Source organism: Quercus robur, chromosome 1 (assembly GCF_932294415.1).
Source record: "Quercus robur chromosome 1, dhQueRobu3.1, whole genome shotgun sequence".
NCBI lineage: Eukaryota > Viridiplantae > Streptophyta > Magnoliopsida > Fagales > Fagaceae > Quercus > Quercus robur.
In genome coordinates, this window is record NC_065534.1 from 31,904,982 (window position 1) to 31,926,764 (window position 21,783).

General features: G+C 35.2%; 3 protein-coding genes and 1 long non-coding RNA gene across 6 annotated transcripts; 2 read left to right on the top strand and 2 right to left on the bottom strand.

Annotated features, from left to right (window-relative positions):
• Positions 1 to 911: 911 nt before the first annotated feature.
• Positions 912 to 5,342, bottom strand: LOC126730448 (probable GTP-binding protein OBGM, mitochondrial). Of its 3 annotated transcripts, XM_050434972.1 has the most exons (6): positions 5,157 to 5,342; positions 3,216 to 3,455; positions 2,925 to 3,033; positions 2,509 to 2,591; positions 2,352 to 2,414; positions 912 to 2,250 (listed from the first exon to the last, which is right to left on the bottom strand). In XM_050434972.1, the coding sequence occupies exons 2-6, from the start codon at positions 3,348 to 3,350 to the stop codon at positions 1,075 to 1,077; spliced, it is 1,566 nt and encodes a 521-aa protein (XP_050290929.1). In that variant the 5' UTR covers positions 3,351 to 3,455; positions 5,157 to 5,342; the 3' UTR covers positions 912 to 1,074. The 3 variants fall into 3 exon arrangements, with proteins under 3 accessions (XP_050290929.1, XP_050290930.1, XP_050290931.1); XM_050434973.1 differs by lacking the exon at positions 5,157 to 5,342 and having other exon boundaries at positions 3,216 to 5,111; XM_050434974.1 differs by lacking the exons at positions 3,216 to 3,455; positions 5,157 to 5,342 and having other exon boundaries at positions 2,352 to 2,430; positions 2,925 to 2,941.
• Positions 5,343 to 5,371: 29 nt separating this feature from the next.
• LOC126730432 (pentatricopeptide repeat-containing protein At2g33680) lies at positions 5,372 to 8,027 on the top strand. The gene is made up of 2 exons (XM_050434971.1): positions 5,372 to 5,478; positions 5,624 to 8,027. Exon 2 carries the CDS (start codon positions 5,688 to 5,690, stop codon positions 7,788 to 7,790), a length of 2,103 nt encoding a protein of 700 aa, XP_050290928.1. The 5' UTR covers positions 5,372 to 5,478; positions 5,624 to 5,687; the 3' UTR covers positions 7,791 to 8,027.
• Positions 8,028 to 10,173: 2,146 nt separating this feature from the next.
• Positions 10,174 to 14,574, top strand: LOC126730484 (uncharacterized). Its single transcript, XR_007657762.1, has 3 exons — positions 10,174 to 10,517; positions 10,708 to 13,008; positions 13,747 to 14,574. It is a non-coding gene; the product is annotated as an uncharacterized LOC126730484 (long non-coding RNA).
• A 149-nt stretch (positions 14,575 to 14,723) lies between these two features.
• On the bottom strand, positions 14,724 to 20,298 carry LOC126730416 (uncharacterized). Its single transcript, XM_050434969.1, has 5 exons — positions 20,082 to 20,298; positions 19,004 to 19,251; positions 17,754 to 17,836; positions 15,766 to 17,569; positions 14,724 to 15,539 (listed from the first exon to the last, which is right to left on the bottom strand). The coding sequence occupies exons 2-5, from the start codon at positions 19,158 to 19,160 to the stop codon at positions 14,854 to 14,856; spliced, it is 2,730 nt and encodes a 909-aa protein (XP_050290926.1). The 5' UTR covers positions 19,161 to 19,251; positions 20,082 to 20,298; the 3' UTR covers positions 14,724 to 14,853.
• Positions 20,299 to 21,783: the final 1,485 nt, after the last annotated feature.

The following is a 21,783-nucleotide window of genomic DNA, read 5'->3' on the forward strand; positions in this document are numbered from 1 at the left end:
TAAACGTTTAAAAGTTTGAACTCTTAAGAGTCGCCAACTCTTAGGAATCAAAGTTTTTACAAGCAACTAAAAGCCTTATAGTTTAACTAATTGCCACTTAATAGTGTTTCTAATAAAAACGTCCAAAATTCAAATTCCCTCTCCCAAACTATTCAATTATCTTTTTTTTTTTTTTTTTTAAAAAGATTTTTTTTCCTATTGAATAACCCTTTATTAAAGTCTTTTGTGGTTTTTCAAGGGATCTGTGAAGTGTGAACAAATCCCACAATTTAAAAAGTGTTTCCAAGTGAATAACTCCTAGCAAAGTCTTTTGTGTGGTTAACTGGTTATACTTGGCTACTTGCCTATACTGCAAGAGGGATCTTGAAAGGAAAGTGAGAGAACTACTTCCTGTCATGGGTGTGGATGCCAGGGAAGAGCAGTCACAAGACTAGGGATTGGAAAAGGACTTTCAGTAAGTCGCCACCTTAGTTGATGGAGATGGAGCGATGGATTCCAATTGCAAAATGCGATGGCTCTTTTTTCCAATGTAGGTGGTGCGTGCTAAAAATTTAAAGACATCGGGCAATTGGTCAGTCTCCATTCATGTGTAGTATGGTCCCCGAAATTTGAACTTCTGTCAGCTGAGTATAAACAGGAATTCAGAGTTCGAGGCGGGTTTGAAAGCGCTTCACAAGGAGCTAATTTAAGGGCCAAGCCAATTTAATATAATGAAAAACCGGTTATTGGGCTTGTAAAATTAATAAAGACAAGTTCTGATGATTGCATCATTTATAAAGCCTCAACTAGGGCAGAAAGCTGGAAGAGCATACATAGAGAATCACATGTTTCCGTTGAACCCCCAAAAAAGAGAAGCATCAAGCACTGGAAACATGATTAACAAATTAAAATGGTTCTGAATCATCCGAAAATGCACAAAATTGAAACTGATATAGAAATGATCCCAGTGCTGTCAACTGCATAATTTTCTACCCTCCCCTCTTTTTTTAGGAGATAGAGAAAATAAAAGGGGAAGAGGGGGGTGGGGGCGGGGGGGAGAAGTAACCAGTAACAAAGGATATGTTTAGTAACCATCTAATCAAGCAATATTCCATCTAATCTAAGCCTGCATGAAATTTCACCATTCATAAGCCCTTTAAGACCAGTTTTTAGCTCTTCTATTCCCTCCTCCAAAACAGCACAGACAGGAAATATAGGAACACTTGACACCCTCTTTTTTAATACTTCATACACTTCTTCAGCCCCTTTCTCATCAGTTTTATTTGCCACTATTAAGGAAGGTCGATCAGATAAACCCTTTTGATGGTACTCAAGCTCTAAAATTAAATCTCTCAGCTGTTCCCATGGTGGCACACCCTTTCTACCATCCAATCCAGCAGCTAAGTCTACCACGTAGGCCAGAACCTTCGTACGTTCTATGTGGCGCAGGAATGCATGTCCAAGACCACGATTCTCATGGGCACCCTTTATTAGTCCTGGAACATCAGCCACTGTAATTGATAAGTCGTCATAGTTTAAATTCCCTAAATTTGGCCTAAGAGTTGTGAAGGCATAGTGCCCTACTGAGGGTTTAGCCCTAGATATAGCACCCAGTAGAGTACTTTTACCAGCATTAGGCATCCCCACAAGGCTCACATCAGCAATGCTCTTGAGTTCCAATACAAGAGTAGATTCAGAGCCAGGAAAACCAGTACTAAGAGAGGCCTGATCATCATTGGACACTTCAATATCAAAGTTATTATCCTTATTGACCCCAGGCTTCATAGACTTGGGCTTCTTTAGACCTTTGCCAGTAGCAATATTACCCAAACCGCCCCGCCCTCCTCGAGCAACTATAATTTGTTGACCTTGTTCTGTTAATTCCGCAACATTGTATAGCATCTGTTCTTTTTCCTCCATCTCTTCTTTCTTCACTGTCTCTTTTGTACACATTTTGGACGTATTATAGGAAGAAGAAATTTGAGGAAGAGTATCAGTTGATGCAGCTAGAGTGTTCTGCTTCATGCCTGTTGATATCTCTGCATTTCCTTCAGTTCGAGCTGATGAGCAACCAGTAGTTGGCACTGTCCCAACTTCTGCTGCCATTTTTGGGTCACTGTAGGAAGAACCCTGATCAGGTTCAGATATGTTGTCAACAAGTGTACCAGGAATCTCCCATGGATCCAATTCAGTCGAATAATGCCTTTCAACAACAGAAGGAATTTCACCCTCCATAAGATGTACCACAGTGCCAACGGGTACAAAGAGAACCTAGCAACAAAATACTTTCTCAATGAATCACTGAATTCTAGTTTAGTAATAGTCAGTATGGATATTTTTACAGGTAAACAAAATAGCTTTAGAATAATAACCTTATCTTCCCCTCTGGTTCCAATCATATTCTTTGAGGCTCCTTGTCCCCCCTTGTTTGCAGCCTGCAGGACACCATAACTATCACTCAATTTTGTCACAGCTGGACCATCAAGCTTATAATCTGTTCAGGAAGATCGGAAAGGGATAGTTACATACAACATGATGTTGCAAACCACTGAAGTCCCAAACTGTGGGGGAACATTGCAAAATCACATCACCACCTTTTCCACCATTCCCACCTACATTAGTTCCAAAGATGGACAAAACAAGTAGAAATATCATAAATTAGCAGTTCACAAAAGTCGCTTCAACAACCACTGCTTAATGGTAAACTGTACAAGTAAATTTTTAATTTTTTAACAGTAGCAAAAGCAATTAAAAGACTAATAACAAATATTGAGTCTCAAAGGCTCCTGACAGAAATCAATATTTAAAGGAAGCAGAAAACAAAAACATTGTCAATAGTCAACATCTCCTGTTGAAAAAGATAAACTCATATACATTATATTGACACTAGGAATATAACATACTACAGAATCAAATGCGATTATAGATATTAAAGTATAACCCACCATCAGGTCTGCCACAACGATCTTGCCGGCCACGGCGGAGGCTGGAACAACCATTGCCACCATCGCCTCCTTTAGCATATAGCCTAAACCTGTCTATCATTTTCCTCTCCTGCAAGAATGTTCCAAAAGTCCCATGAGTCCATGACATGATGCACAATTTTTTTAAGAACACACACACACATTATAAGATTCAAGAGATTTTATGCATAATGCTTGGTAGCAGGTCCTGGGACTGTGCATGCTTGTGTGTGTGTGTGTGAGAGAGAGAGAGAGAGAGGTGAAGGTGCCAACCTGTAGAGGAGCAAGCTTTGACTTCCTGTGAGGAGTGTCTGAGTAGAGAGAAAACAAGGAGAAAAGCCATGGAGATTTAGAGGATTGTCTCAAGGCTTCTAACTGCCAAAGAGGTTTTACACAGCGCATCCACATCTGTCTCTATTTTCTTGTCCCTCAAGCTCTCCTCAAGTTCAACACATTCGTAATGGCCATGAATTCAGACTAGTTACTCTTTCACTTTCTCTTTAAGTTAGAGACCTTAAAAGAATAATACCCATATAATGGTACTGGTGAGAAATATATATTCATTCTATGCGCGACTACATGATGTAAATGCACCTAAAAACAGTTATTAAAAAAAGTGCACAACAATTCAGGGAACTTCATCAAACATTCACCAGAAGGTGCTACCCAAACTCTATAATGCATACCCTCATTTTAATTTTTATCCACAATCACTGCCAGCCTTCAATGTGTCATGCATTTCACTATGAATAATAATAACAAATACAGTTCACTTGAACGCAAAATTAACTCTCAAAGTAAGTATCTATGTTACCTATGAACCTTCATTACATCATTGCCACTTCTCCAAATAATCATGGATAGCCAGCAAAAGGAATTCCACACAGTAATTTTAAACAAAAGAAAAACTAAAATCCATTGAACATAAAGTGATAAAGAGATGTATGTGTCATATGCTTATGCAGCAACAATCTAGCAAAGGAAACAATTAGCAACAACAAATAAAAATATACAACAAACACTCAGAAACAGGCTTTGAAATTATAACCATGTACTGAAAAGCCCAAGGCTGAGTAATATGTAGCTCATCAGATCAGAACTTAACAGCAAATTAAATTGAAAACTGAATGCCAAATGCAATTAAAATACCATCTATATATTATTTATCTATTTCTACTTGCTCACCATTATAATTGTATAAGGTATCCAATGAGTGTAAACCCTCCAATGACCAACATCGTAATAAACGAAGATAGCTGACAAAGGATTGAAACCCATAATGTAGGTCACAAATATCTTCCCTTATTTGATGAATTTCTCTTAACATCTATCCAAAATCTACCACTGATGCAGTCTCCCTGACTAATTGGTGGGAATACACTACCCAAGAAAACCGCATTTGTTCCCTCGAAAACATTGATGCAACCTGTTCTTGCTCCTATCAAATTTTGACATTTTAACTAATGTTCTAAGTCCCTAATGGCTCCTTCTAATTACATCATCAACACTTGAAGCAGACATCTAAGGAGTCATCAACACCATGAATTAGAAAGAAAAAAAAATAATAACATTAGTAAAACCATAAAGATAGTTCACACACTGAAGTCTTCATGGGTGCGTACAACATTACGAAATTCATCAAGTCAGGTGGAACTAATGAGAAAATGTCACAGCTATTATACATATTATATTAGTTCCTAGTAGTTTCCTTTCTAAAGCTATCAAAGGTTGGTTAGTAGCAACAGACACGGATGCATGATTCAGTATAAATACCGTAGATTGGACTATGAGCAGTGGAAAATGCAACAAACACTTGACAGACAACATGGAAGTGCCTCTTCCTTTTTAATCTCTTCAATTTATAAAAGTGCCTCAAATCTATAACCAAAATGCAAAATACAACATAACCATATTACCCAACACCAAAAAAACCTTCAAGCCAACTGCTTTCTTGAAAAAAAAATTAAATTTTTAATTGCAATTTTCTTGAAGTCCAAACAGAGCAGTGTGCTGGTGAACATCCAGTGCACATTGATTGTACACGGTCAAGAAGAACACATTTCCAAGTGATTGAAAAAATAAAATTGAAGATAAAAATCTCATACTTAGACCCACATACATAGATTTGACGGCGAGAGATTTCAGGAAGTTTCTCAATTATGGAGAAATTAAAAACAGAAGTAATGAAGAGAGAGAGAGAGAGAGATGAGTTACTTGTTGAGAGTTAGAATCGACTTGAAAGATGGGCGCTTCAGTGAGAGTCAGTACAGTAGACTAGTCACTCCTCAATAGAGAGATATGGTCACGGGACTCGGTAGTGAGAGACAGGGGTAAAGAGTAAAGACTACGTTTTTATCATGTTAACATTTTTCATTATCATTAATAAAGGCCCGCCCAAAACCTAGTAAACCCAACACTACACTTTTTATTTTCAGTTTCCGCCGCCCCTAGTCTCTCTGGAAAAAAGGGTATCAACAATTCGATAATACCCACTCTTTCTTTCTTTCTTTCTTTCTACTATTCTACTAGTACCTTGGTAAAGATGTCTCTTTTATTATATGTTTATTGTTCAATGTTGTTCACTAATAATGATTTCCCATTATTATATAATGAAAGCATACGCTACTGATAAGTGATAAGCAGCTTATAAGCAGCTTATATATGTTACTATTTCCTCTCAGTTTTCAGAGCTTGGACCAACTTCCCTTTTCGAAATGCCAATAAGGAGAAGGACCTTACATATATATGTATCGTGCTTCCTTCTTCACCGAGCTTTTACACTGTACACAACAAAAGGACCTCCGAAACGGCAAGGCTCTCCACGCTCAGATCCTCAAGTCCGCGTCCACCTGCGTATACCTTGCTAACAGCCTCGTCAACTTGTACGCCAAGTGTGGCAACTTAAATAATGCCAGGCTTGTGTTCGAGAATATACCCCAAAAAGACGTGGTCTCATGGAACTGTCTCATCAATGGCTACTCTCAACATGGTCCTACTGGGTCTTCTTTTGTCATGAAACTCTTCCAACGTATGAGGGCAGAGGACACTCTCCCAAATGCCCACACTTTTGCTGGTGTTTTCACTGCCGCTTCCAATGTATTCCACGTTTTTGGAGGCCAGCAAGCTCATGCGCTTGCTATCAAAACCGCGAGTTTTTATGATGTTTTCGTTGGGAGCTCGCTGCTTAATATGTATTGTAAAGTGGGTCTTGTATTGGATGCTCGTAAGGTGTTTGACAAAATGCCGGAGAGAAATTCAGTTTCTTGGGCGACTATGATTTCTGGGTATGCAATGCAACGAATGGCCGGGGATGCTTTGGAGGTTTTTGAATTCATGCGTCGCGAAGAGGAGGATGAGAATGAGTTTGCTTTGACTAGTGTGCTTAGCGCATTGGCAAGTCCTGAATTTGTGAATCATGGTAAGCAAATCCATTGTCATGTATGTAAAAATGGGTTGTTATCATTTGTTTCTGTTGAAAACGCTCTTGTTACAATGTATGCAAAATGTGGGAGTGTAGATGATGCACTTAGAACGTTTGAGCAGTCCGGTGGTAAGGATTCTATAACATGGTCAGCGATGATTACGGGTTATGCACAAAGTGGGGATTCTCATAAGGCTTTGAAATTGTTTTCGCATATGCATTTTTCTGGGATTAAGCCTAGTGAGTTTACTTTTGTTGGGGTCATCAATGCTTGTAGTGACATTGGTGCTATTACAGAAGGAAAGCTAGTGCATGGCTATTCCTTAAAGATGGGATATGAATCCCAAATATATATGATGACAGCTTTGGTTGACATGTACGCCAAATGTGGTAGCGTTGCTGATGCTCGAAAAGGATTTGATTATTTAAGAGAACCTGATATTGTTCTATGGACTTCTATGATTAATGGATATGTACAAAATGGAAATAATGAAAGTGCGTTGAGTTTGTATTGTAGAATGCAAATGGAGGGGATTATGCCCAATGAGCTTACCATGGCTAGTGTCCTGAAAGCATGTTCAAGCCTTGCAGCTTTGGAGCAAGGCAGGCAAATTCATGCCCGTATCATTAAGTATGGATTTAGTCTTGAAATTCCAATTGGAAGTGCTCTTTCTACTATGTACGCAAAGTGTGGGAGTCTGGAAGATGTGGATGTTGTGTTTAGGAGGATGCCTACGAGGGATGTAGTGTTGTGGAATGTAGTGATATCAGGCCTTTCTCAAAATGGGCGTGGTCATGAAGCTTTAAAGCTGTTTGAGGAGATGCAATTGGAGAACACAAAGCCCGATGATGTGACATTTGTGAATATCCTCTCTGCTTGTAGCCACATGGGATTGGTGGAGCAAGGTAGTGTTTATTTCAAGATGATGTTTGATAAATTTGGCATAGTTCCAAGATTAGAACATTATGCTTGCATGGTTGATATCTTGAGCCGTGCAGGAAAGCTCAATGAGGCCAAAGCATTTATTGAATCTGCAACTATCAATCATGGTATGTGTTTATGGCGGATCTTGTTAGGTGCTTGTAAGAACTATCATAATTACAAATTAGGAGCCTATGCTGGAGAGAAGCTAATGGAGTTAGGCTCACAAGAATCATCTGCTTATGTTTTGTTGTCGAGTATCTATACTGCTTTGGGTAAGCGGGAAGAAGTAGAACGGGTTAGGAAGATAATGAAACTTCGAGGGGTGAATAAAGAACCTGGTTGTAGCTGGATTGATCTGAAGAATATGACCCATGTATTTGTTGTTGGAGACCAGATGCACCCACATATTGGAGATATACGTGGAGAGCTACGGATGTTAGCCAAACTAACGGAGGATGAAGGTTATGAACCCACTTTTGAATTAACTTCTTTAACACATTGAATTTGGATAACAAGAAAGTTAACTTGGGATGTTTGCCTATAATACAATTGTCTCAATTAAACTAAAAAAAATATCATTGAAATTTGTCACTTTTTTTCTTTTAGAAAATCATGTAACTTTATTATGCGAATGGTAATGTTATCTTTTTTTCTCTTTTTTCTTGTAAATGTAAATAGAATATTAAAAATATTTCATATCAAAGGATAATTGTCTGCCTATAATGGGTTAGTTGTGCAAGTTCTTTATATATGGCACTAATTTTTCTACATTAGTTATGAACTTTTTGATTTTTCTAAACCATTCGAGAGAATAGATTAATGATTTTTTAGGTTTTTTTCCATGAATTTTTAAATTTAATGCATTGTGAATTAAAGCACCTTGATGTCTCCCTAGGAAGCACATACACTTCATTTGTGGTGTAATGCCCGTGTAACTGTGTTGGACAGGGGACACATCTGGGACACTTCTAAACTTGTGTCCTAGCTGTTTCCTTTTTTTTTTTTTTTTTTTTTATTAATTAATAGTAATAAAAATTGCACGACACAGCTAGGACACTTATCTTTATTTCTTTTTAGTTTCAATCTTGAAACACTTATCTAGTTATCTTTTATTTACTCTTTTGGATCTTATTCTTGGTTTGTATGCTAAATTCTAAACATCATTTATTAGTCATGAATTCACTTTATCATCTATTATTACTCTTAAATTGATAAATGTTTAACAATATTTTAAAATATATTTAATTATTAATTAATATGTGTATCTCTGCCGTGTCATATCCTAATTTTTAAAAAATTGCAATATCACCGTGTTGTATCCGTACTGATACCATGTCCGTGTCCTTGCTTCCTAGACATTCCAAACAGGTCAATTAAATACCAAATCCTAATGCATCAAATGCTGAAATATGGCACATAATATACCTAGAAAACCAGCCCTACAAGATGCTGTCATCAATTTTGGTGAAAAAAGTTCCACAAGCAAACCACATATATATGTTAGTATGCTGTGTACTTGTGTTCAAAGTTCAAACACAAGTATCATTTTCTAGGAAAAGAGTTCCAGATAACATGATTGACACTGGAGTCAAAAGCTATGGTTTCTTGGGAAACACTGGACTCTACATATCATTCTGAAGAAGGAATGATAGGCTCTGATTTAATAGAAATTAGCTCATCAAATTTGCTGCTGTACCTTTGATCTACTAGCTTGTTGGGAAGCTTAATAGAGAATCATTATTCACGGGCATATTTCCTGCATCTAGAGATCAGTTATATGCAAGAATGCCCATAACAATTAATGTGAATGAATCTGCCATTTTTTTACATTTTCTGGTTGTGAAAGGAGTCAATCAGATTCAGGAGATCTTGGTTGGTGGTGCCATTGGCAAGAAAATGGAAGATTCAATGTCTCTGTTAATTTGTGTTGACATGAGTTACAAGTGAGGGGGATGTACAATATGACAATATAAGAATCTGCCATTAGGAAGTTATTATAGGTTGGTAAGTGTTGACAGGATAAAATCAAGTAAGGTAAACTCAGTTTAAAACTAACCTTGAGATGAATTAATTTGCAATTCTATGAAGCAAGATAGATAGCTTTTGAAGTTATGTGGTTTTACTTTCGATCTGTATAGATATTAAAGATACAAATCCATCATTAGGAAATTAATAACAAAGCTTAGGTTATGGCCATAAAGAGTGAAGTGAGTAGAAGCTTAGGTTAGCATAGTTGTTTCCTTCTTTCTTTTCTATTAGGTGATTCTAAACACAGTTGCTCAAATGCCCAGATTTTCTCACAATTTATTTTGGTGGGTCTTTTTTTATTTTTCCTTGATATAAATCTACTTGATTTAAAGTTTGTGTTCTATTTGAGATTTCACTTTTTGCTGCATTGATATTCATAGTCCAAATTTGAAGTTCTCATTTTTGAATCTTGGATTTTAGGGGGTCTGTTTTGATTTTATCAAGACTTAAAGTTGCTCTATTGAAGCTTCAGGTTCTGTTTTAGATTCGTGGGTTTTTGTTGCATTGATCTTCATGGTTTGGATTCAAACTTCAAAGTTTTCATTTTCTCAAATAGATAGTTGACCTTGTACATTGATATCGTTTACATGAAATTCTTTTGTTTTTCTCTTCTTCTTTTTTTTCCCTCAATTGTATTGGTACTTGCTATTATATTTCTTTTGTTAGACGTATATAAATTATTTTTTTTTTTTTGGAGATTATCTAAAAATAATAATAGTTTATTCAGATTATCTAAATGTTAGTTTATTTTGTTCAATGTAGGGAAATTTTTAGTTAATTTAAATAGGTGAATTTATAAATTCCTGAAATCAGTATTATTAACACTTGTATTTCAGTGATAGCGAAGAAGGGGGGGGGGAAAGAGTCAGTTATCAAAAACTCAATGTTTTGGTGAGGTAAAAAAATCTTCCTTCTGTAGACAGTTTGGGGATAGAGAGAGAGCATAAGTCTGATCTTGATGTTGTTGTCGTTCTTTTTCTTGATTGAGAGCATATTTTGTCTACTTTCCCCAGTGGATTCTCTCCTTTTTTCTTCCATCAAGTTAATTTTTTCTCTTAGAACACAACCCTTCTTGATTCATGTAGTTGATCTCCAAGTTGTAGATGATGAGAATGAATCAATTGACTGAAAAGTTGGCAATGATAGTGATGTAGACGATGACTAAGTGGATGAAGATGTCTTTCCAAGTGGCCAAATATGGGTATCAATGTTCTTTGTCTCTTTTCTTTTCTTTATATTTTGGTGAATTGTGGGATGTTGATGATTTTTTCCAGTACAAACTGATTTTATATGACAACTATGTGAGTAGATAAATTATTCCAACATAATAATTGACTAATTTTGTTAAATCATAAACATTGGTTTTTTTTTTTTTTTTTTCAAATCGGTAGGAATAAGTTTGCAGAGGGTTAAGAAGCTATGTTTAATCTGTTTGGTGGGCGCAGCCATCCAAAATTGTTGATCCAATGTATTTGCCAAGGGTACGGACCATAGTAATGTTGGATTGTTTTAGCTCTCTTTGAACGATAAATGAATTTACCTATCAAAAAAATAAATGATGAATGAATTTATTTTTTCTGGACTACTGATTTTGTATTTCTTTTATGTTTCATGGCTTTTTATGGTTATTATGTTTTTTTGCCCGAAGATAAATGTGAAATGCGCTCAAGAACTATTTATTGTACAAATATTAACAAGAAGGTAGTTTTGGAAATACATATTACTATTGTTATGTAATGAAAAGCCGTAAGGCACTACTTGCTTTTTTCTTCATAATTTGGTCATCTTCTTTCTCCTTTTTTTTTTTTTTTCCTCTTGTTCATTTGATGCAGGTTCCAAAAAAATGTCAAACCCTTTCTCTGAAATAATTTGTGGAAAGGTAAGTTAGCTACTTATATATGGATTCAGTGGCTGCATTGTCCTTTATAAAAGAGGATGAAGTGGTTGGTGTTAACCAGATGAGTTTTATAGATTTTGTAGGTTAGGATATATTACCATGGATGATCTAATGAAAATTGAATCCTTCTTTGGATATGAATTTTTTATTTTTATTTTAGGGTGCTATTTGTGATTAGTTTACATAAGAATGGCTTGGTTGGGGCCATGTATTTTTGCTTATTCAATCATTCGGAAAGTATTATTTACCCTTTTCCTTGCTTGTCTTTACATTCTTATTCATGTTTGTTACTATAAATTAGGATGTGTTCCATCTTACTCAGGGATATAAAATTACTTTATTGAAACTTGGAGGTGATATTATAATTCTATGCTTTTTCTTTGGATGTGTATTGGGAGGGATGGTGAAATTTGGAATAGATCTAAATTGTACCTAGATAGTGTTCAAATTGAGCTTCAGGGAATTGGCCTCCATTGTGTGTGCTCTAAAGATTTGAGGTATATATAGTTAATGGATTATGAGCAATAAGTATGGTTTCCAAAATTGGACTAGATTGCCTGGTCCAACTGGGTTAACCGTGAACCAAAGGTTAATCCAGTTTTTTAATTTGGATAACCATGCATTTTAAATAATGCCAGCGAATCACATGAACCACCGGTCGAACTGGCTAACAACTGAACCATTCTCAATGCGGCTGGTTCCACCGATCGAACTGGCTAACAACTGAACCATTCTCAATGTGGCTGGTTCAATGGCGTGCTTTTTTGTAAAACTTTGGAAGGCGGGGGTATCGAAATTCAGACCCCCCAACACCATTAGATTTTTGTCACGCATTGTGACCAATGAGGCAACTACCATTGTTGTGTCATTTATTGATAAACTACAAGTGAATATGCTATTTATGAATTTCATTTTGAAAATTATCTTATTTTAGAGTAAAAATTGTGAAAATTCATTTGAAATTTGTTTAAATTTCTTTAGATAGTCAACTTTGCTCATTTTTACAAATTTAATATCTTTATTTGTATATTAATTAATTAGGACATCATCATGGTTTGATCTATGGTTGAATCCCAATCTAACCTCAAAAACCTTGAATCTCTCCCTTTTCCGGTTCTTTGAACAGTTCAGTTTTTAAAACTATGGCCATAAGCTTTTGAAGGTTCTAATTTGTTTCAAATGTATGTTTGCAATGTCATACTTTTTAAAGTCTAAAAAATAAGTCAATAATTATTTTTAAAAAAATATAATTTGAGATCTTAATGTCAATAGTAACTTTGGCTTGGTTGAAACTAAAAACCTGAAAGGTTATCTTATCAAAAATGGTTTTGTGTATATTTTATATGGTTAATTTGATTTTCTTTGTCTCTACTATTTCTTTAAGATATTATCTAGCTGTAATGTGGCAAAAAAAATCTCAAAGATCTATATTATTGCATATGATTGATATAATGTGTATATGGTAATTTCCTCTTGTTCTGCCCTTGATATATACTTCTCGCAATGTACAACATGTATATCATGGTGTGTGTACTTTTCAAATTTCTTCCAAGTTAGTGAATTCACTTCTGTGCATGATCCAACGCTTTTGATTATATATGATATGTCCAGTTTATTTCTTTCTTTTCTTTTTTCTGGCTGAGTTGTTATGTTCAGATACAAATGCTGAAGTACTTGTGCAATCTTTGGCAAAGTTTGCTCGTCCAGTTGTCCTCTTTAAATTATGGTGTTAACCAAATGTTCTTTCTTCAATTATGGGTACTAAGCGTCGTATATGGGCAGATACCTTTGAGTGGTAAGTTTTTACATTCAAAATCTTTGTGGTTTGGTCACGTAATTTGGTAGGTTGAACCTTTTTGTTCACTAACCGACTATGGAAGACACTCAATTCCTGTTATTTTCATTTCAAAGAGCTATGACATATAATACTTAGTAAAGCTTTAATCGTATGATTCTTTTTGGTCAACTTTTATTGTACAGTGGCCTGCTAGGACAACTATTAATACAATTAGCATAAGCAAACTACAATATTTCTTTATCAGTTTTAAACTAATTTTCATTCTTTTACAATTAGTTGAATATATATATATATATATATATATTAGGGAAATTTTTATTTTTATTTTTAATAAAGTTTGGGAAAGGATTCTTAAGAGCTGCAAAACATATACATTGCATTAGTTTGACTTTGTGATGCTCTTACGGCTGCATATATAGATAAGGTTTGTTGAATAACCACTATTTTTGCCATTTTTTCATAACCTATTTTTGCTCTTACTGTATGCGATATGAAAATCTTCATGTTCTCCACAATATAGCAACTTATAGATATTCTTTTGGCTATTGGATAACAAACAATAATAAGAACAAGTTTGGTCTGGCATTTTTAACAATGCACTTTTTAAAGTACAAATTTTTAAAAACCCACATTTATCTTATATACAGCTTTTAAAAACCAAGTTTTACCTCATTGTTTAATATAAGCTATAGACACTAAGTTTGATTAAATTTGTTTGATTGCTTCATTATTTAGGATATGGGCCATTACTTCAAGCTATCTGAGTTGGAATTGCTATACATGACTTGAGTAGGTATGTTCTCACTCCCAATTTGTAGTTTTTTAAAACCAAAATTTATACTGTCTTATCACTTATGTTTAAAAGCATTGAAAATTGAGTCTAACCTAATTTTAGAGAAATTGCCACAATGGAGACTGATTGTGCAAGAGATACATAGGGAAGCAACTAACTAAATTAAAATAAGAAATGTTGTTAGCATAAGTTGAATTTATTATTCTAGGTTTTGAATGGTAATCATCCTCTTTTAGGATAATAGGAATGCCAATTTATTAATGGACACTGAGTTTTCAAATTGACATAAGATGTCTTAAAAGTTTTTCTCTTGAATTCAAGTTTAAGCTAATGAAAACTAGCTCAACTTTGTTATTGGAAAAAAGAATGAAAGAAATTTAGGCATATGTATATGCGAAGATGAGAACTCTTGGAATTTCTTTTTTGATATCAATGCTATATTATTTTCAGATCTAGCATAAGTGACAGTGACCTCTGAATGATTTGCAATTTTCTCCTCAAAATGCTATCCAGACTCAAGTCAAGAGTCCTTACTATTTGTCTTAACATTATACCTTGTCATGCTTTATCTGCATACTTGTATTTGTTTCACATTAGCTTCAATTCAGGATTATCTTATCTGTGATTGTCAGCTGCATCCAATTTGCCACAATTTAATTTTCTTTCTTTTTTGTTTACACTCGTGATGGAAGGATGGCATCCCAATTTCTAATGGGGACATATTTACAACACAAAAAGATTGCTTTTGTTATTCTAAATTTTTGTAATATACACCCATTAAACATTAAGGCTTTTCATAGTGAAACATAAAAAAGGGAAGTGTTATATACTTCACTTTAAAGTCATCACTATTAGGTTAGTCTCCTTTAACATTTTATAACATGTACTAAATTATAGCATCACCTAATAGAATGAAGTCTTAAAATAAACCAAGCACATTCACTAACACTGGTTTAATGGAAGAAATTTAGGTATATACAATGCACTGCAAACAAAATTGTGTGTAAGGCCACAGCTAAGTTAAAGACCTTGCTATTGCCTCAACAATCTCAAGAGCACATAAATTCTTCCAAGAGTTCGTCGAAAATGAATTCCTCTAGCTCAAGCGCCACACATTCATTATCAAATTGGAGGTTCATCCAACCATCACCCTTTGCCATGTCTCGAGCCACAACATCATCCAATGACTGGTCCAACTCTGGCCTCAAGATCAAGTGCGAACTAACTTTTGCCCAAACCTCCTCTAGAAGGTAGTTCCCTTTAGGCATTGAACGAATGTGGCAATTAAAGGAGAAGGATCTTGGGAAGTAGGTGAATGATCTCTCATAGATCTCAAGAAGTGTGTCATTTATTAAATCATATAGAAGCTGGTGATCACAATTGCCACTAACATTCTCTCCATAGCTTTCAAGTTCAGGGTGTAAGCAATTCTCCAATTCCTTGAACAAAGAAGGATCTAGTGGCTGGTCTAGTGAGTACCATCCTCCAAGGCACTCATTATTGATGAAGCCTGACAGCTCAAGAACGTCTCTCACATAGTTGAAGTCAGCCTCATCCATTTTATCCAAATCAATGTGTAGGAAGTGATTGTCAACATTGTTATTTGCATTTTCAGTATCCTCAGGGTTTACTGAGCTGCAGAAGGTTGGTGAAGAATCTGTGATGGGCCTGATTTTTTGGTCAACAGAAGTATATGTCTCATCTGTTTGAGCGCTCCTAGGATTTAATCCTGGACCTGCAACAGCCAGCCGAACAATCAGTAAAAGTAAATTTGATTATCAAAAATGAATTATATTTCAATGAGAAAAGACAATGCACTATAAACTGGTTGTTGGGGGACATATATAAATATTAATTTTGATTTTGATAATTAGTATAGTCTTATTTTGAATGCCATTATATTAAGCAAGAAGTTTTGCAAGCCTCAAAAAATTGCATTGGTAAGAGGTATGTATGAATACCTTCATACATTGGAGGCTCTGCAATGCTGTTTTTATCATCTGGAAAGATAGTTTTTAGATCCGAAACTAGACCCGGTTCTCTCAGCTCTGTACAAGGATGTGCAAGCTCGCTGCTGAGGTTCATTGTCAAACCAATCTTCTGATCTTGGTGAAGACTGCTTTCCTCAGTTGCTAACTCGCTAGGATCATCAATCTCATTTATTCCCTCATAATTTTTCCCTGCAATTAAATCAGCCGAAGATTTGATATTCCAACTGCTGTCACTTACTCCAACCACATCTTTCAGAAATTTACTCTCTGCGGCATCATGTAATGGTTTAGATGTATGTGCTTCAAGTGAAGTGCTGACTGACTTTGGTTCACTATGATTTTTACTTTCAGCCATTGTACTGCAATCTGCAATAGTCCTTCCTGGCATCACTAAAGTTTGAGCATTACCAGATGCCTCATTTAGAAAGGTACACAAAGAATCAAGATCAGGCAAAGAAAGCCCCCTTATGAATGACTTTGGAGGATGCCCGCTTGATGGAACCTTAACTTCATTTGTCAATTTTAGGCTCTTAGAGTGATGCCACTTGGCCTCTCTGCCAAAACTACGCTCAAACAACTCAGTGTATCTATTGAGAGACTCATTCAGAGAGGATGTTCTTCGCATGTGGTCTAGTCTTCCCCTGCTGGGATCAAAAGCAGGACCATTAGCCTCATAACTTCTAGGGTTGTCTATACCATCTTGGTGCATGGAAATCTCTGAACTTTGTTTTCCATCACTGGAAATCTGACATCCAGAAGGAGCACTTTCAAGGAGTGCTTCCATAAATGTGTGGTTACTTTCTTTTCTATTCTCCTTAAGTGCATGCATTATTTTCTGCTTAATTTCTTTGAAACGATTAATAACCCGTTGATTCCACCCTTGGTTACTTAAGCCCTGTGATGATTCTAAAGAAGAAAGGTCTGTTTCTTGTCTTATGGCACTGACTGCACTATTATTGTCAGCCATAAACAGTATTGACTGCAATTGATATTCCTTCTGAGACTTGGATGCACCAGACTGTGATTCTAAAGAAGCAGCAAGAAATTTTTCTCCTCTTGGAAAATACCTACTTTCATTTTGCTTGTGCTTGAGTGTACTAGGCCTAATATTTTTTGTTGATGATGGATTGGCTACAGGAAATGATCCAGACTTGGTTAATCTTGCTTTGGTATTGGAAGTCTGCAGACTCAAGTGCTTCATACCAATGTTTGGTTCTTGTAGAATCTTGATAAATGATTCCTGGTTAACCTTGAGTATCTCCAGAACATCAAAATACTCGTTAAACTGGTTATTGGAAATGTCTCTGCTGGGCTGATTAGATTCCATCAGCTTTTGGTTTGCCGAGGTTTGCATTCTTTCATCATATTTTTCAGGAAAATGTGCATGCCTCACAGCCGACTGCTTATGCCCCAAGTAGTCAACATCATTTAAGGTACTGTGCTCTGTGAACTTTTTATTGCATGTAACTAGCTCCTCTGGGGTCTTTGGAGGAGATGAATACTGGAATCTGGTAGCAGAAATGTCAGCACTCTGTGGAAGGAGACCAATTGTATTTTTCCCATCAATGTGTATTTCATCAAGAGAATTGTCTGAAGGCTCTAAGTGATGGATCGGAAAAATTCGCCGCAACCATGATCGTGCAGCAAAGCTTAAATTCCTGTATCTGCGGTTATCATCCTTAGACATCTCTTTAGCAATTAATTCTTTGATAGGAGCTTTCCCTGATCTTTTGTTGTTGGTGGTGGGGCTAATTTTTGTACCATGCTGCTCAATCTGATGTATGTTTCACACAGTTACTGTCAGTTTATGTTTCATTTTATTCAAAAGAAACATTTTGCATATACAATAAAGATCAACAAGTCCTCAAAACATTGATGACCACATCATTGACAATATTTCAGATCACAGTTTGCACCTGTCAAATTCTATGGTAAGTTAATGGACAGCGTGAACTTACCGGGAAGGGTTCTGCTTCAGAAGCTACAAATCCCTGTACTTCAATATCGGGCGTATTTATTATTTTTCTTGGACTTTTTTTACCTACAAACAATGAATAAAACTTTTAAAGCGCGAAAAAAAAACAGGAATGGACTCAAACACCAAAAATTATATGTATGATAAAGGGGACAATTGCTAAGTGAAAGACAAAATCCACTCCTAACGAGGGCTACTTACGCCACTCTTGAACCAAACTGATGGTAGCTACCATCCTACTTTTCAGAGTCTTTGGGGGTAAGAAGAACCTCAACAAGCTTCTTCAGAATAGAATTTAATTATCAAGTGGTTTATGGCTCATGGTTTCAATTATCTAGGTGAAAGCATGTATAAGTCCAGAAAATCCATAGCTAAATAGGGGATCTGAAAGGATTGCTTTAGCAGCAAGCTAGGTACTACAGATAGAGCACATGCAATTCGTTATACTACTCTAAAAGCAAAATGTTTTCCAAACATAGGTGGCTTGAAAACAACTTCAAAGTAAATTATGGCAGCAGATACTTCACATATTTTTCTTGTGTACCAGAACCAAAACCTTCTAGCCAGAAAGCTCTAGCAGTGGTACAAGGTTCACACTATCCATTCCATTGAGAATCCAACATATTTACTACCATCTGCTTTAATGCCTCGTAATAATATTTGTTTATTGCATTCAATTTTATATATATTAAAATTTACCTACCATATTTCTGATTTCACTATAGATACTAAACAGTTCAATTGTTCAACCATAAACAAGATTTTAAATCATGGACTCACACTTCAACTCCACCTAGATTGCAAACACATGCTGTTCATCAAAAAACGATTGCAAACGCATGCTGTAACAAGAATTATGCGTAAGCCAATCTCAATTAGCTATATCAAATACCTTTTTTCATAAAAAGGCCATATTTCTATGTAGTATCTAATTCAAAGTACATATCGATATATAGATTAGTTTATATGGGGTTTCGGCACCAATCAGTTGGCTAAAACAACTATGCAAAATAGTACCTATGATGGTCCTGTAGACCTTCTATTAGTGATTTTAGAAATTCCATTTGGTTCATGTAATCCTTTATTTCTTGATAGTTTTTGTAAAAAGTAGGTAAAGACACCACCACTATGCAACTTCCATGTTTCTTTAGTGGAGATGCTAAGATTGATGGAAAAAGTAACATGGTATAGAGTGGAAGAGATGCTTGCTGCAGAAAATTGAGATTTACTCACTTCTGGTTTGCCTTCCTCGGTGCTTTTTGTGTGGAAGTATCTTTTTGACATTGTGCCAACGGTGGTAGTCAAGAATATGGAGTATGCCCCACATGCAGCTTGGATGACTTTCCACAAATTGAAATCCGGAGATGTTGTCCTCCAAGTGCTTTCCCATGTTCAAGACAAAAGAAAGTGGTCCTTTCAGTTCTGAAACCCACTTCAGCAACAATTGGTTTCAGCTACTAGGGAAACTATCTTGCACAAACCTGTTATAACATTAAAAAAAAAAAAAAAAAAAAAAAGGTCTTTAAACAATATTGAAAGCTTGGGACCTTATTAAATATCTCATTGCCAGAGGCATGAGTTTTGAAACTATGAAACAGAATACTAATTACCTAAAAATTATACCTCAAAAGATTCTCAATCCTTATCCTTCATTAACATGAAAGATCAAGAACCAAGTAAATGAGTTGGAAATCCAGGACTTCAAAAAATATTCCGACTTTTTCAAATATGAAATTCCAGCTCCACCAAACCAAAGACCAAAATAGTTATGTCCAATCGTCTATAAAGGCTATAGCCTCTGAATTTTCATTTTTCTTTCATTTTATAATCTGTATCGAAAATTCCATAAAACACAAATTGACACCTGGAAGTAATCAAATTGGTAGGAGCTACAAGAGATTGACCAAAAGGCAACGTAATCATGTGTGCCTACTAGAAGATGAAAAACGTCTAACATAAACTCCAAAGCTAGAAGATGACTAAAAAAAGAAGCAGACTAATCAACATAGTATGTATGTCAATTAAGGCTGCAACCTTGAAGTCTTATAAAAAAAAAAACAGCATCAAACCCGAATAGTAATTCAAGAAATTGAATCCAACTTGAATAGTCAGGGAACTATAGGAAAAAATAAAAAAGACTTGCAGAACACATAACAGAAAAAATTAATACAGCTTGCTAATAAATGTTTCAAAAACCTAAAATCTATGAGGCAACGAAAATAGCCATAACAGAAACTAACTACTTCAACTCATTTATTACGTGAATTCAAGGAACAAAAAGAAGTAACAGAAAAAGCAAAATATTTGTAACCTTCTTTGGCTGCTCCTCTTGAGTCATGTAAAAGTTTCCAGAGTCATATGGCGGGCTTTGAAGGTGAAGCAAGAGACTGATAGCAATATATAAGATAATAAGTGGTATAGATAATAATAAGATTAGTAAAGTAAACTAATGGGGTATATGAGATTAGTAGGTATATTGTTATGTTTTGTCGTACACGATAAGATGTAGTAGAAGAAGCCAAGAAGGTCGTTAACTATAGTAGTTAGTACAGAAGAGCCAGAAAAGGAAATAGACGCCAAAGCTATTTTGGTGGCCACAAGCAGCCAAACTTGGTCCAAAATTACTGTTTCTGACTGAGTTTGGTCTAAACTCTCAAAGCTTAATAGTCGAGTCTATGAAATACCAGGTCTCTGAAGTGAGGCAAGGGCCACGTTAGATGACCAAACGCAATATAAAATAAGGTCAAGCTCAGCTTAGCTTAGTGCAGATTACCTACCATAAAATATGAAAATTTAACTTATCCAAAAAAAAATAATATGAAAATTTAAGAGTAAAGTTGGGCTGCTGATGTCAAGTTGTTAACACTTGACACTGCTGGATTCAAATTAGTAGTTAAAATGTAACATTTAATTCTTGGTAATTGTTGGTTATCTACTAAACTTATTTCTTAACTTAGAATGTTAAAATTATTAGTTATATAGTGATTGGTAGTATGGGTTTGATCTACTGGAATTATTTTTCACCGGCTCCATTTTCACAATAGTATATTGGTTGGAGATTTTTTTTTTTTTTTTTTATGAAAAATCAACCTATGGCGTCCAGCCGTCCATTAGTTGGAGAATTTTTAGTTGCAAGACACCTATACATTTCGGCATTATGTCTGTTACAATTATATGGTAAAATAATTAAATTCACTATTTCTTTAAACTTTTTGGTAAATCTGTAATTTAACATGATATTAGAACAGGAGGTCCTAAATTTCATCTCTATCTCCACTCTCCACTCTCCACTCTACCTCTCATTTAAACCCCACACATGAGGAAAGGCGTTAGAATTATATTGTTAAATGATTAAATTCACAATTTTCTAAAAATTTAAGTTTTTTTTTTAGATTTTATCCAAAAAAAAAAAAAGTTTTTTTTTGGGGATAATCAGTCATTTAACAATGTTTTCATGCAAAGACACTAGCTAGGGAATCAATCATACAACACCTTCAAATTGTCATCATTCAAAATGTTTTAAGACAAATTGGGTATACCTAAAGACTGTATCACTTTCTTTGATCCAAATTTGTCATTTCCAATAGTTGTGCGTGTGTATAGGTTTTGGGTATTTTCAGTCAATTTCAAAGTTTTGGGGTATTTTTTGTTATTTAGAGGTTCTTGGTCATTTTTATAATTTTTGGGTATTTCGGTCATTTCGATGGTGTTTAGTCATTTTAGAGATTTTGGGGGGTATTTTGGTCATTTTGGAGGTTTTGTAAGTATTTTGGTCATTTTGGTGGTTTAGAGATATTTTTTGTCATTTTAGAGGTTTCAGAGATATTTTGGTAATTTTAAAGGTTTTAGGGTATATTTTATGTTTTATGAGTAATTTGGTCATATTCGAGATTTCAGAGATATTTTGGTAATTTTAAAGGTTTTAGGATATTTTTGACGTTTTAGGAGTAATTTGGTCATTTTGGATCTTCCAAGGGTATTTTGTGGTTCAAGGATAATTTTGGCATTTTCAT